The sequence below is a fragment of the Patiria miniata genome, unplaced genomic scaffold (assembly GCF_015706575.1).
Source record: "Patiria miniata isolate m_02_andy unplaced genomic scaffold, ASM1570657v1 HiC_scaffold_14, whole genome shotgun sequence".
NCBI classification, from domain to species: Eukaryota; Metazoa; Echinodermata; class Asteroidea; order Valvatida; family Asterinidae; genus Patiria; species Patiria miniata.
Window position 1 is genome coordinate 2,570,245 of NW_024037052.1, and position 16,442 is coordinate 2,586,686.

A 16,442-nucleotide genomic window follows, 5' to 3' on the forward strand; every position below is an offset into this window, starting at 1 on the left:
ATATAACGACGAGAGCATTGACCAAGGCTAAGCAGTCGCATGATATGCAAGTTGACCCTTCGTGAATTCAAAACGGAGCCGCGCGAGTGACGGGAATTGAAAATTTACATTACATTTGAAGATCTTTCTATACATTATTACGCTTTTCAACCCGAAAAGAATGTGATGACCCAGTCTTAACGGCCGTTTAAAACCTTGCAGGGTCGTGGCCGTGAAGACTTGCATGTCACAGGTAATTAAGGCAAAATCTATCAAATCAGAGCGTAAATTCATCAGCCCTTCCCAGCGTCCTGTTTGAAGGGCGGGGGGGGGGGGGGGGGGGGGGGGCCTATACGAGCGAACGCCGGTGGTACGCGGCGGCGCAGGTGGGCTTAAGCCGTCTAATTACTGAAGTTCAAGTCTACTATAGACCAATAATCATGTTGCGACCATCTTTTTTTTTGCCCATTCAAATCAACGTAACCAAAGCGAGGCTGGAAGTAATCATTAAGAGCCTTTTGCACAAACAAACCCCGTATCATTCAGTACTGTTATTGGATACAGAGAACATGACCCAAACTGAGCAGACTTCGGTCTCACTTAGGCAGGTCAAACAAGATAACATCTCATCTGATGACCTTGTGGATTTGTTCAGTCTTTTTTTGAGGAGGGTAACCCACGTAAGCAGCAATAGAACTGGGATACTGATCCACACTTTGTAACGGGTGGGTAATGAGTTGAACCTTGGCCGGTAACCGGAGTTCCAGTAAGCGAGTGAATGTTACCACCTGCCCGACTTTTATCTTTTAGTTTGCCTATTTTTTTTTTATTCTCCTCTCGAAACTCCCACCGTGAGGTATTAGCCTGTGAGTCATGGAACGTTACGAAACGCCTGATCTACGAGTAACTCTTTATGAAAATGGAACCTCGATTCGAGACATTGCTAACGAGAAGGTTAAAGACGAAGACCAAGATGAACCAAAAAGAGAGGTAAGAAATGAGAGCAGAATACAGTGGCGTAGCAAGGTCAGTTGGAAAGGGCACTTGCACCTCCGTGCTGAAATGTAGACACATTTTTATTCTACAAACATAATAACACACTCCAACTCCAAAGCGACCAGTGACTGGGATGTGTTGAAAACAAAAGAGTTAAAAGTCCAAAATCTACTACTTTAGAGCGCCGACTATACGCCGGCAGCTAGGCAGCTAGCCAGTATAGAGGGTCAGGGATTGGTTTTTAGACTTTATTTGAGTGGTAGAAGGTTGATTGCGAGCAAGTTGAACGTGACCACAGCTTTGCAACCAGCTACCCGGTGGTTACACGAGTTGCGGGTATTCTGAAACGACGTTTTGAGCTCACGCACACTCACACACACACACGGACACACACACAGACTTGTTTCACATACATAGTGTGGACTTTCCTTTCTTTTCGTGTAGTTAAGGAACACCAGTGAAAAACTCATTTTTCTCAAACTGTGAAAACTCTTACAACCCAATTTTTTTTTCAATGATTCCCTTTAGTGTTTCTCTTCATTCTGCTACAGATAAACCTAACCCAAAAATGCCTCTAAACCTGTTTTCCAGAAATGGGGAAACACTGTGTGGACGTGGGCAAGTCCACACAACGTCGGTGCTACCTACATTATGTGGACGTCTTTTGTTCGGAAGTCCACACTGCGTATGTAAGACAAGCTCAAGCTCACTCACACGACGTTTAAGCTCACGCACACGATGTTTCATACTCACGGCGTTTGCCTGTCCCTTTTAATAATTCCCATAATTCTGAGTTTAGGCAAATACAATTTTTTTGAACCAGAATTAATTTCTTGGGCTGAAATTTGGACTTAATATTACTTACATAAAATACTTCAATTTGCGACACATCAACACACCTTGGAAATTCCCAGGTTTTTCTTTAGTAAAATCCATATAAACATTTCATGATAACCTTGTGGAGACGTATTCACCTATAGAAATTGCTCTGTGGAGACTTACACAGTATTTTGTTTCCTATTGTGCACATGTCTCCAGAGGGTACCGTGTAACAGATCACGACGTTTGAAACTCACACACAGGACGGAAGCTCACGCACACGACGTTTCAAACTCACGCACACGACATTTGTCTGTCCTTTTTAGAACACCATAATAATTATTCTGAGTTTAGGCCAATAAAATAAATAGGCCCGAAATTGCCTACGCCGGAAATCAAGATTTGCATGCCCTCCAATTCTTCGTTATTATTAGAGTATTTTGAGGGCCATGACTCTTGAGGGTTTGTACAACAGAAGGCTGGAAGCCAGAGGACTGCGAGCTTTTATTTCTGTTAAACTCGGATGAAATTATCCTCCAACATTGGTCTATTTTGCAAAAATGGTTCGAGCGTAGGCGTCATTTTAGGGTTGATCATCTTTGGATGGATTTGTCGCCCAAAAGTAATATTTGTTCAACCCTAAAAAACGAACAGAAAATGAAAGATGATGAAATAAGCTTAAATTTGATGTATATTTCAAACACCTTGGAGAGTTGTAAGTATTCCTAAGTGCGCATAACTATCATTGAGGTCTATAGAAGTTTATTTACTGGTCTGTTTATTTACTGGTCTTTTAATTTAAAATAAAATGACGTACCGGTAACGATTTAATAAAATCGACTCCGATTGGTCGCGGAAATCAGAAAAGCAGATTGAACGTTTTGTTGAAGTGCACTTTTCTACTTTTTCTGGGTTTTTTTGGCTACCAGAAAAGCAGATTGAACATTTTGCTAAAATGCATATTTCTACTTTTCTGCTACAAGAAAAGCATGTTTAGCTTTTAGCCCTTCCCTGGCGGTTCAAAATGGGACATCTGCTTTTCTGCTACCAGATTGAACGTTTTGTCACGGTGGTTCAATTTAATGGTCATCTGCTTTTCTGCTACAGAAACTGAGCAGATTGAACGTTCCCGAACGCAACTATGCCAATGTAGTACCCACCAAAAATGGACAGTTCTAAATATCACAATGTTATCATTGTTCACAGATTTTCCATTTGGTTTGAATAGGGAAACTGGGCCAGTTAGCAACTTAGTGAATTTGAAGCTCATCAATACTAAGGTTTGGGAAGACTTCTTGATGATATCTGGAGACAACGTAAATGCGCACAATTTTCGGGTCAAAAAGTTGCCATTTTGGATCGTTACTATGTCCTCATGATTATTAAGTCACTTATATGTTGAAGAAAATGTTATTTAAGTAAGGTTTTTAATTAGAATCACCAAAATAAGGCTTTTCAAAAAATAAAAAATAAAGAATATACCCTAATATGGGAATTAATATAGGCCTATTACACTGCAGGGATTAACAATTTATGCAAATTAGGTATATTTAGGGTCAAAATTAAGGGTGGCATCCACCTACATTGTCTTCTCCACCCTTTGACTGATTGATCTGACATGGTTGCCTGCTATTACCACAAAATGCCGTCCAAAATGTAATATTCCACTTTGGCTGGTCCACTATAAGCCACGAAAAGACTAGAGTTTGTTTAGCGACAGATGCAGAAACCCCTTCTAGGCCTATTTAGATCAAGATTTTGTTATCGGTAGTTGGCACCGATTTTACTACAGTATAAGACATTCTATTTGAAACGTCTTGGTTTTTTTTTTAAGGACGTAGATGATCCATTCTACCTCTACGACCTCGGCGATGTAGTGACCAAAGACAAGTTGTGGGCGAAGTTATTGCCAAATGTCGAAGTATTCTTTGGTAAGTGGACTTTAAATACGCACCCACGTGCTTCATATGCTACACGGTCGCTCTTCTCCCTCCCTCGTTTGTTGCTCGAAATATTTACAAAATTGCTCGAAATATATATAAGGGTGTATGAAACTAATTTGTTGATGTTTTAGCTTAGCTGTACTAGACATCTCGTAACTGAGTTCCGTTACTTTATTTCATTGTCATGTTTTCACTGTGAGCAAGGTTTTCTCATTAAATTGGTAAGTATACATTTGGAGGATAATTACCAAAGTTCCTACGTGCCTTTAATTCCAGTCCTGTTTTTTTGTTCCTTTAATTGCTGTTGTATGCATTGTTTCCAGCCGTGAAAAGCAACCCGGATCCAGTGATCATTCGTCTCTTGATTGGACTTGGTAAATCGTTTGATTGTGCTAGCAAGGTACGCATCTTAGATTTTTTTTTGTGTCAAAAGTAATTATCTGAAAATAACGTGTTGACAACAACCCTGATAGTATAAAGATACACACAAGTACTTAGAAAGTTCGTGATTTCCATCAGATTTATTTTAATGGTTGGCCATGATATTCGAAATGTTCAAGAATGATAAGTAGAAATGTTCCAAAAGATCTAATTTCATCAAACGGGCACTCAAAATCACTGATCATCTCTTCACCACATCTAAAATGTAAAACTTACAATCGTCAAAGACCAAACGGTCAAAACCGCTTAATTCGAATCTGCAGAATACAATGTTGCCCAAGAATATGATTGAGCTTCGAATTCAAGTTCATCTGCCCAAGTAACAACATCAGTTTATCGGGATTTACTCGCTTTTAACGATGGGTATACTTATAGAGGTTTTCAGGCCGAGAGGATTTATCGCCTTGCGTTTGAGTTTGCAAGTGGTATTAGTCATTATGCGTAACGGCCATCTTACAGGGCATCTGTTGTTAGTTATTTTCATTCAGTAACTTTGAATGCACAAACAGTTCTCTCATGCATATCCCAGCAAGACAAAGGCATTGCCCTCTAAAGATGGCTGCTATGTATAATGTATATTTGTTGTAAAGTTTACTAATCCCATTACTATAGGTTAACCGGTTAGGCCTATACTATCCAGTAATGTATTTTGTTTTAACCGTTCCTTGAAGAAAGAGATCAAAATGGTTCTAGATCTAGGAGCAAGCGCTGATCGCATTATCTTCGCTCATCCCTACAAACAAGAATCACATCTTCGTTTTGCGAAAGAGAAAGGAGTACGACTCATGACATTTGACACGGCGGAAGAACTGCAGAAAGTCAAACGGGTTCACCCTAAAGCGCAGTAAGTTTTGACTAAGGATTGTAACCCACAAATGACATTTGGATTCATCATAATTGCAAAGTATTCACAAAACATCGTATGGAATAGAATTAACTACGCTTTACATAGGCCTACCAACGTACAGAGTGAGTCATAAAAAAGCCCAAAAATTTTATTTCATATCTAAAAAATATGTAGCACCAAAACAAAATAATGACTGGAAAGCCAATTTCATAAGCTACTTTAAAATAACAAAATTACTGAAATTGTTCAATCTGTTCTAAGAATGTCACCATTTAAACCCAATGACTCGAAAATCTCTTTCGTCCATAAATGCGATGTCAAGAATCGTCGTCACAGTGTCTTCAAACATCACCAGCGATAAAACCTCCTTTTACAAAGTAAAAATATTTAGCCAAACCCTTTTGAAGGCCCGTCTTTTAAAAAAAAGGTGGATTTTATAAATCATATGGTTTGCCTAAGCAGGGTTGTTAATCAAGATATTGTGTACTACAGTTATTGACAGTTGTTGAAACAAGTATTCTGTGTCATTATTGTCGTTGTTTGAAACAGTAAGAATGCACAATAAATTGCTTTTTTCTCTTTTTTTTTGCTGGACGAAAGAGGTTTTAGGGTCATTGCGTTTAACTCTTGATATTCTTTGAACGGATTGAGCAATTTCAGTATTTTTTTCATCTAAAAGTAGTGTATGAAATTGGCTTTCCAGTCATTATTATTTTTGGGAAAATATGAAATATAATTTTGGGGGTGTGGGTTCCGCTTTTTTGACTCACCCTGTATTATAATTATTGTGTTCATTTATTTACGCGAAGCGAATAAAAGTTGATTCAGACAAATGCACCTTTGAGGTAAAAACAAAACCCTGGTTATGCTGAAGTTTTTTGGATGCCTTTTCCCGATACTTTTTATTCTCTTTGTACATAGGCTCGTACTTCGTATACGTTATGACGACAGCACGGCTACATTTAATTATGGATCCAAATTTGGTTGTCGCGGGGAAGAAGTACGCCCCCTCCTGGAGATTGCCAAGAAACTAGGACTAGATGTCGTTGGTATCAGGTGAAACTATTTTACATGTAAATTATCAGAAATTTGCTGAATATTTCAGAAGGAGGCAACAAGAAAGAAAAAAGGCCAGGATGTCCTCTATCCAATGATATTAATTTCAATACGTTATTGTATGGATGGATGAGAAAACTATGAAAGCGGTCAAAATCAGCATTGTGACAAGTTAGTGCACATTGGAAAAGTGATGATATAGGGACAATGATTAGGTACCTCATGGAAGGAATGAAAATGAAAGAATCTTTCTGATCACTAATAATACACGTAATCACTGGTAATACACAGCTCACATCGTCGTCTCTGACCGCACGTTTTACCATTCCTTGGTCTTGACTCTGATTCACCTTACCCACTATCCCGGTACTTAACTCCTGAAAAAGGCACAAGGGGAGAGATCTGGTGATCTTGGGACCATTTAACTCGGTGGGAAAAAAATCACTCTGTCACCATAAGCCGTATACAGTTTCCATAAAGAAAACACTAACCAGTTAACCAAAGATATTTCACGTTTAATTTTATACTGAGAAAGCAAAAGAGAGCAAAAAACCAATCAAAATTCAACCAGAGTACAACTTGGTCCGTCTGTCGGCATGTATAGCCCTAGTCGGCAAATGAAACACCAAATGAAATAGCACATAGCACAAGTTTTTTTTTCACGGGCGCCGCTAAAGAAGTGTATGGGGGTGTCACACCCCCACCCCTTCGTCGTTTCTGTTGGCAAAACCACCATTTGTCCTTTCGGCAAATGTGCCGCAAAGAAGAGCGCTACCTTTTGTCCCTGTTCATGATCATCTTGAAAAATGCTTGATTTTTCATAGTGAAGCTACCACTTGGAAAAGTCTATCATCTTTTGTTTATTTATTAATTAATTATGTTATTTATTAATTTCAAAATATTTATACAGAATACAAAAATATCAGATCAAAGGCTGTTTCACATTATGGTCCTGTGATAGGAAATTAAAATACTAAGAATAGTGAGAGAAAAAACAGCAATTAAAATGATAAAATAGCAAAATGAACAATTAAGATACTAACAATAAAAATGATTATCTATTAAGATGGAAAAGATGTACATTAAAAAATAGTTTCTTCAACCCCATTTTCCCACCCTTTAGGTTTATAAAACCGCTATTGATTCATTGTTGACCTAAGCAGGTCAACATCTGCAGCTGTCAAGTTGTTCTGTAGAATAGCACTGGTAAAATTGTAAAATAAGCAATTATGAGCGTAAAAAAATATTTTAAAAATAAAGTTTCTTATACATGTATTTAAAACCATCAATAGAAGATGCATTTTGGACCTTAGCAGGTAAGCTGTTCCATATAACCGCACCAGAATAACTAAAAGATTGCTTAAAACATTCAATGATAGGTTTAAGGGGAACAACATTAAGAGAATCGGCGTTCCTTGTATTAAATCCATGCCTATCAAAATACATCTCAATATTATTACAAAGTATGTCTGGGGCTAAACCATGAACACATTTATACATATTACAAGCTAAATAAAAATCCCTTCTTTGATCAAAGGTCTGCCAGGAAAGCGCTCTAATAATTTCCTCACCATGAGAGTTAACATAATCAAAGTTATTGGCGACAATCCTGGCTGCCTGCTTGTGCAGTCTAAGAAGAGTCTTCCTTTTCAGCCATGTGGTTGCGAAGGGCGATTTCTAAAGGTTACGTAACACTTTATTTTGAATGAAACTGGCGTGTACACACACCTTCACGTTGGCGGGCGAAATCTTTAAAAATTAATTTCTCCCGTTTGGAAGACCGTATCTTCATGCAACTTTCAGGGTTTATTTTCCTTATAATGCTCCAAGTATGTGCTAAAAATCGTTGTAATTATGTTCTTTACTTTTCGTTGAAATTGGAAAAATAGGCCTGGCTACGTGCATATTTGAAAGCTGTAACACTGGCGTAAGCAATGTCTGTCAATCTTTTCAAGCCTCATAAATATTTATAAGGTTCCTATTCATTATGGTGTGCATTAACATTTTGAATAAAAGCCTCCTTCCACGAGTTATTATTTGATAAATATCACCCTTTTAGCCGGCTTCCATTGGTCGATACCGAGACCCAGGCCAAGTCAGCCAGGTGACGCTAATGAATATGCTGATATAGGCTACCCGGCGTTATTGTGCTGTGCCAGGCCGAAATCGGTCAACTGTAGCGCCTACGGCGCTATGAAAACCATGCAAGTGGGTTGGGTTGGAAAAGATTTTCGTCGAGATTTTCCTTAGAGCTAGTTCGAGCTGTAACACAAGCGTTGGCAACAACAGATTAAGCTGAAATTCGTAATATACTTAGATGATATAAGTGTTCAACTACTCGTGAAATAACAACTTTCGTAAATTCATTGAAATTGATATAAATATATAGTTTTGGGGACGTTTTCGAACGATTTCTTTCAGACTTGAAGGTCTGCTTTTACAGTAACCAGTATTGAGGTTTTGGCATCGATGACGACGATTTTTTTTGTTACTGACATGAAGTTTAGAATTTCTTCTTCCGTTATAATGTAACATTTTAATCATACTGAGCATATTTTCTGAGAAACACAACGTTCAAAAGACCATGTTTTGGGGGGTTCACGAATTTCACTGCTCTCAAACGCATCAATTAAAATGGTTATAAGACACTTACACATGTATTCGGTGCACATTATCAGTATTAAAAGCAATATGTAGGCCTATAAACATGTCTATAGGCCCAATGATTTTTTTTTTAAATTTAGTCAGGTCTACCTTCACAGAAGAAGGGTTTTTCAATTGTTTTCTCACCACTTTTTTTCTTATCAATATTCATGTTTTTTCCTGCTACAGTTTCCATATAGGCAGTGAGTCTTCCAACCCTCAGATTTTCAGCGATGCAATTCGTTTCACTCGGCCGTTGTTTGATATTGGCACATCTCTCGGATTTAACATGAAGCTGCTAGACCTGGGTGGTGGGTTTCCCGGAAGATTGTACCCAAAGGCAACCTTCGATAAGGTAAGGGATGAAATGTGACATTCGAATTATCAAGTTTTCCTGCAAAAGAGAGGCTCGTTTTTCTTACTCAAAGTTTCCTACACAAAAAGGTTTCCTTTGGGCAAATGAGTTGCGAACGTTTCGATGAAGTTGTCCCCTTAGATACACAGTTATACAAGTTTCACGATACGGTTCCATTGTAGAATACTCGTAGACCAACTTCACTATTAAAACATTAACTTCTTCAGCATGGCACCTAGTCTATGTAATAGGCCATGGCTATAGCAACCGCAGAGGCAACCGCATCTTGACCGCTAGAATTGGTCTATTGGGCTGCTGTTATATTACAAATCACTGCATTCGAATTGACCAATCACACGTTTAGTCCTGATTTGGGAATGAAATGACGGCACGATTTAGTAAAGTCGACTCCGCTTGGCTGAGGCACGAGATCGCTTAAATCTGCATGCTTTGACATATCAGACGTTATACAGGAGACTTGGCTCCGTGGATAACGGGTGATACTCAGAATACATGGCACCCCGGTTCATTGGTAAAAAGGTTTTTTTTTAAATATTAAAAAAAAACACTCAAAAAAGTCAAGAGACGGGCAGCGAGGTTCATCACAGGAAACTACAGGAAAAAGGAAAGTGTCGCATGCATGATAACCAACTCAGATGGTCCTCCGTCGAGGAAGTGAGACAACCCATCAACACAGATGACTACTGCAAACAAACCAAAGCCGGGAAATTATCGGGAAATTTGAGATGATTGGAGTGAGACGGACCCTAGAACGTTCACCATATGTTTTCAGTACAGATTTGAGAAACTAGTCATTGTTTGATACTGGTTTTTATTAGTATTGGTATAAAAGATTCATTCATGCATGCGCACTTTTCCTTTCAAGGGAATTTTTTTCTGTGTGTGTAAGTCCCCCTTTGTAGGAAAATTTCACCCGTAGCTTTTAAGGTTGGAATATATCATGTAGTATTGAAGTACCGTGGCCTCGTGGTCTGGAGCATTAAATTCGTGGTCTGCGGGCAATTCTGCAGGTTGTGGGTTCGAGTTCAGCCTGGGGTCATGGTGCGTGTGCCCTTGGGCAAGGCACTTTGTCACCCATTGCTTCTCTCTACCCAGGAGTAAATGGGAACATGACTGTGAGGGCAGAGATGGTAATTGTGATCGATTCTAGCTTCCTTGCGCCTACTCAGGCAGCATCCAGCTGTATACTCCCCAGGGAGCTGGGATGGTATTTGGAATGTTTAATTGGCCCAATGATCAGGGGTAATAATAATATAGAGCGCTCTAATCATAGTTAAAAGCGTTATATATAAAAACCCGTCATTTTTGTTATTATTAAGTAACTTGATTTCGTTGTTGTATTGCCAGTTTGCAGACGTCATCACCCGGGCACTAGACGAACATTTCCCCGCCAGCAGTGGCGTGCGAATTATTGCCGAACCGGGAACATTTCACACTCGTTCAGCAGGATACCTAGTGGCGAATGTCATTGCCAAACGTGTGAACAAAGTTGACATCAATGAACGGCGTGAAAGAGTATCAGGTAAGCTGGCCTCGAGTCCATTGGTACACATTGTACTATTTTTGAGAAGGTATCGTTTAGCTGTCGTCTTGTCTATCATTCTGTAAGTTGTTTCCGTGTTAACCTCTGTTTTTCTAGTCCTCCATACCCCCAAACGTTAGTTTCCGTACACCACTTTTGCTGTATCGCGTAGAAAGAAAGCACATAGTGATAACGTTACTCAGACGTGAAAACGGTAAGGATACCTGAAACAGCTAAAAAAAACTCCCTTATATAACAACAATGCTTTTGAACGCTTGGACAAGAAACACTTGGCATTCTTCTGCCAACAAAATATCATTTCATATTCATCATTCATCTACGGTTTTGGAAAGCTGGCAGTTCTGGAAAGACAAGAAGATTCAGAAAATTCCTAAATATTTGCTTTGTCTTTATTTCAGATGGCGATGAACCGTTCATTTGGATATACTACTTGAACGTTGGTGTTTTCAATGGATTCAATGGGAAACTGTTCGACCCCGAATATTTCGACCTTCCAGAACCCTTACACGTAATGTATAATCATAACATTAGAAACGGGTTTGATGTGATTTATGCATGTGAATTTCGGCAATAGTTGTTCAAAAACACTTTAGGCGCATGCCCCAAGTTCACGTCCCATTCCAAATTCACCATGGCTACGTGCAATTGTAAAAGATGTAACACTGACATTTGCAATATCTGTCAATCTGTTCAAGCCTCACGAATACTAGGCGGGCTAATTTTTTGGCAGTATAATATCAGACGCCTGCTGGGAATCCATCCATGACATGTAATTTGAGCTACCCGGCCCTCAAAGTTCACCATTCACCCCAGATTAACCCCTGGTATCCCTCAGGCCCTAAACAGTCAATAAAACCAGACACTAACCTCCCCAATGCCAATTGACATTTCCTTTTTGGTCACAGGGGTGATCGAGGTAATCCCTATGTGAACAATGCATTTGTACACAAGCCTATGTAGATGCGCACAAGCACACTAGGTTTTCCCGCCAACTTCCAACCCCTCCAGTAGGATCACAAGACTGACACCCCCTCTGGTGGATGTACCATGGTCCATACTAGGATCTAGTGATAGATGACCTGGACATGGCTACCACGTGGCTGGGACAATAAAACAATTTTAAAAAATGTGGAAGCGATTTTATTCACACTGACTCCAACTAAGGTTTTTAATAAGGGTCCTATCCATTATGGTGTGCAGTTAAAAAAATTGAGAAAAGCCTCCTTCACGAGTTATTAATTGATAAATATCACCCTTTTTGCCGGCTTTCATTGGTCGATACCGAGACCCACAGCAAAACAGGCTGAGTGACGCTAATAAATTTCGCTCGTACCCCCAGCCCTGCAAACAGGACGCTGGGATACGCTGATGAGCTTTACAGAATCTTGTGAAGGAAGTGGCCTATGACCCTTGTATAAAGCATCTGGCTGCAGATGTTCAAGACCGCAGTTAGACAATGTGCGCAAATGCTATCCGAAAACTTCCCATAGAAATGCACACGTTTCATACCGGATGTGATTTCTGTTTCATTGCGGGCCATGTGGACAAAAGTTTGAGCGTCGCATAATGCAATCCGACCGTTCGTGATTCGAAACGGAGCCTGAGCAAGTGACGGGAATTGTAAATGTACATCAAAGATAAACTTTACAGGATTTCCTACAACTTACGCTTTTCAACGAAAAAAAAAATCTCTAAACTGGAATAAAAGAGTAATGAAAGTTCGTCTAAATGGCCGTCCAGTTCAAACCTTGCAGAGTCATGACCGTGATGACGCGCAGATTACAGGTCACGTAAATTCCAACTAATCAGAGCTTGAATTCATCAGAGTATCCCAGCGTCCTGTTTTCAGGGCGGGGGGTACGAGCGAACTAATGAATATGCTAATCTACAATACGTTATTGTGTGGCTTGGCCGAAATCGGTCAATGAACAATGCATGTGGGTTGGGTCGGCAGAAATCATCGTCGAAATTTGCCATGGAGATGGTTCAAAGTGTAACACTAGCGTTTGCAACAACAGATTTAGCTGAAATTCGGTGTATAAAAGTTGATATAATAATTACTATTTTCGCCACAATAGGGTGACTTTCCCATAGACTTGTGCACAAACCTAAACTGTCACCTAACCCAAGTTTACCTTATGTTTTTTTCCACGAAATTTAGTATTTATACTAATTGGACCATGAGGAATCGATCTAGATGGTTAGCGACAGCAAAATTCCGTGTCCTAAGGGTCGTTGTCATAAAAGGGCGACAGTCATTTTGTCGCCTCAATAAGGTGTATCGCCCTATTGTGGACGGAGTTCGCAAAACCTGTCGCCCTATGACAGTAATAGTAGTAGTAAGTGTTCAACTACTCGTGAAATAATTATTTTGAGAAATTCCTTGAAATTGATATAAATAGAGAGATTTGGGGAAGTTTACAAACGATTTCTTCCAGACTTGGAGGTCAGCTATACCAGTAACTACTATTGACGTTTCGGCATCGATGACGGCGATTTTTTGACATGAAGTTTAGAATTTCTTCTTCCGTTATAATTTAACATTTCAATTATACTGTGCATATTTTCTGAGAAACACAACTTTCAAAAGGCCATCTTTTTTGTGGTGCATGAATTTCACTGCTCTGCTATAGCGTCTAAGTACGTAATCGGATTAGCTTTGCTTAACAACGGCAGACGCTTTGCCTTAGCAACCACATGACTGCTAGGCACCAGTGTTGCGTAGGCCCTTCTCCGCCCTAGTAACCGGCAACAAATTCAGCGTACAAAGCACTGTACAAATCAAACCAGACCAAACTGGTATAGGTCTTAGCTGTAAAAGCCTGTTGGCACCAACGGCGTCAATCGATTCTCAAAAGTGGGGGGCGGGGGAGCGGGGGGTACAAACGTGTATCCTGATGAGAAGTACTTCGAGGGCGAAGCCTAAACGGCGTGGGGTTAGATGAGCCAAGGTGTTGGCCTTTATTTATTCACATCATAAGTAAGTAATATCGGCCCGAATTATTTTCATTTGCACGACGAAACTGGGCCAATGCTACCAAAACAGGCTCCAAAAGGAATGAAAACTCGCCTTAATTAAAGGAGAAAAATATTTAAGGTTGAAAATGATGTAAAATATTTGCTTTATCAAAATTTAGAAACTTCAAAACCTACAAATTCTGAAAAACACATTTTCAAAACCAGAAACGTAGTTGCCATGATTGGGAGCCACCTTTATTTCTGTCTGGTCTTAAACACTTCCAGCCCAGCCAGTGTTTTATCAACCGTTTAAGACCCGCCACGTGACGGGCTTTCGACCAATAGGAATGGGTAAAATATCTTAGGTATTTATGAATAGCCTATAATGGGAAGACCACAACTATTATTAATGTTCGTAGGGCCTCCTTGCATCAGTCCCGGCTTCGTTCCGAATTCGTGTTAGTCGCTGCTGCCAGAAATATTCCAAACAGAAAGACTCCAAAATGTTGTTTCGTATTCAGAGGATTTCGTAGCAGAATATGTACCGACAAAGTGATCAATATTCTCTCAAGGCAAGGGACCCAGTGACGTTAAAGCTCGTTCCCGGACCGAAGCCCGTAGTTGAGAAATGGGGGGGGGGAGAGGGAGAGAGAGAGAGAGAGAGAGAGAGGCAAAAGTCAACACTAATAACCACAAGTTTGTGCAAGGAGTATTGGTCTTGCCGAAGTTGTTACAACCTCTCCGATTTCATATGACGTTTTCTCCAATGTTACCTAATCAACACACAGGAACCACTTAGAAACCGCGATTTGAAGCCATCTACAATTTTCGGGCCGACTTGTGATTCTAATGACGTCATCATGGCTAACTGTATGTTTCCTGAGATGGACACCGGAGAGTTTGTCTTGTTCCATGGTGAGTATACGTCTTTCTTGGAAAAAAATGGGAATTATGTTCTATAAAAGTGTATAATGTTCACGTTAGGCCTATTTGTTCTTGTCTTGTACAGTGAACAATTCGCCAAAGATGGCCATTTTTTCTGATCACTCATTGGATGTATTCTGCATGCATTATGAGAGGGACGCACATAATCTCTGCCATTAACATACATTTTTTATGACAAATAAGTGATGCGCATAGGCGTAAATAATGCTTGCGACACCTTAAAGCTGGTACGAGATTTTTTCAAAATGTTCAAGACCTATAACACATTAAAGACATAGTTCATCATTTGTAATTTGTGCATTTTGTTCGTTTGACGCAACAAGTGTTCAAAATCTAATGAAGGATACTGAACAACTAACCTGATGAAGTTGCAGCTCAGCTTCAGCTGTATATTCCGAGAAAAACAGTATTCTATGATCTCAATTTCAAATCAAAAGTTGCTAAATCATGTTTTGAATTGTTTTGAACTGCAGCTATACGTGATGTCGCGCACTGATCCGACGAATTATAGCAACCGCGCGCGCCTGTACTTGCGTCGTGCCAGTGCTTGCGCGCACTGCGCCGAATAACAAAACTAACTACTATAGTTTAAATTTGCCTACCGTGCTTCTTAAGACGCACCGTTGGAAATGCCTTCTTTCGTTGATTTCTTCAAAATGAGAGCTTGCCAGAAAGAATAATTCCACAGGGAGTTTGGTCCCCTTACTATCTTTCAACGTTTTTCAACAATAATTACGCCAGTTACTTTTTTGGATAGCTGCAAATGATGGACTCCGGCTTTAATGTGCTTGTTTGCGTCAGTTTTAAATGGCGCGCTCCATTTCAGAAAGTTTTGAGCGAATATTCATATCTATAGTGACGTATAAGCTCATCTATGTTGATTTTGGAATCACGCGAAAAATATTCGCCTGTTCCGATCGCGGCCGGTTCACCCACAACTACATATAAATCTTTTGCCAATGGGGCACACCTTAAAGGGGCTCACTAAACGCTCGAAGTTACTTTCAATACGCAAAATCATGTGATTATGAAACTCGAGCATGGGCGTGACCAGGTTTTTTTTCTTGAGGGGGGGGGGGCAAACCCTCACCAGAGCGAAGTGACCGGCCGTGGAAAAATCGAGAGTGTACAGATTCTGACTCTTCGACGCTTTGTAAGAAAAACGTCCATCATGTCCATATTGTAAAATTTACATTAAATTAACAATAATATGCTTTGCCCCTCGTTTTCTTTTTTCCCCTCTTTCTCCTTTCCCCCTCCTTTTTCTCTTTCTGTACTTTTGGCTTTTCCAGCCCCGCCCCCTCACTGCGCCCTTGAACTCAAGGCATTCTTTACAAGTAATTTGTCAACCCAAGAATGTTTTACACAAACAGTAACTATGATAACCTAGGTATGCAAAAGGAACGCCTATTAACGTAGGTAATCAATCGACTACACCTGTCGGATGGGGCCAAATAAGAAACAGCTAACTTACCAGTATACATAAATTCAAAACAGTAAATTCTGGTTAGTACCGTTTTGAATTTATTTCTAATGCAGCTACATAATATTGGATGATAGATTACTAGTTTTGATCTGAAATATTTTGCCCAATTTTGTGTATTTTTTTTCTTCTGTCATCAGATATGGGAGGCTATACCGTTACGTGTGCATGCGATTTTAACGGTTTCAGCTCGCCGCCTACGTGGTACATTGCACCCAAAGAGATCCGGTAAACTATACAAATCGATCTTTTCATTCAAGGAAAGTACTTTAGACTAGAATTGATTTGTTACGGAGATGCTGCATACAACCTTTGCATGTCCTATTCCCGGCATTTCTGCAACGCTGAAAATGCAAGGTCAGACGCGGTTCTACGAAAGGGGGGGGGGGGGGGGCTATATCCCCCAAACTTTT

General features: G+C 39.8%; 1 protein-coding gene across 1 annotated transcript; it reads left to right on the top strand.

The window, feature by feature from the left end:
• The first annotated feature begins 821 nt into the window (after positions 1-821).
• Positions 822-16,261, top strand: LOC119722203 (ornithine decarboxylase-like). The gene is made up of 10 exons (XM_038192249.1): positions 822-969; positions 3,629-3,725; positions 4,061-4,137; positions 4,850-5,022; positions 5,947-6,081; positions 8,914-9,079; positions 10,448-10,622; positions 11,042-11,151; positions 14,390-14,516; positions 16,170-16,261. The coding sequence occupies exons 1-10, from the start codon at positions 853-855 to the stop codon at positions 16,259-16,261; spliced, it is 1,269 nt and encodes a 422-aa protein (XP_038048177.1). The 5' UTR covers positions 822-852.
• The last annotated feature ends 181 nt before the right edge of the window (positions 16,262-16,442 follow it).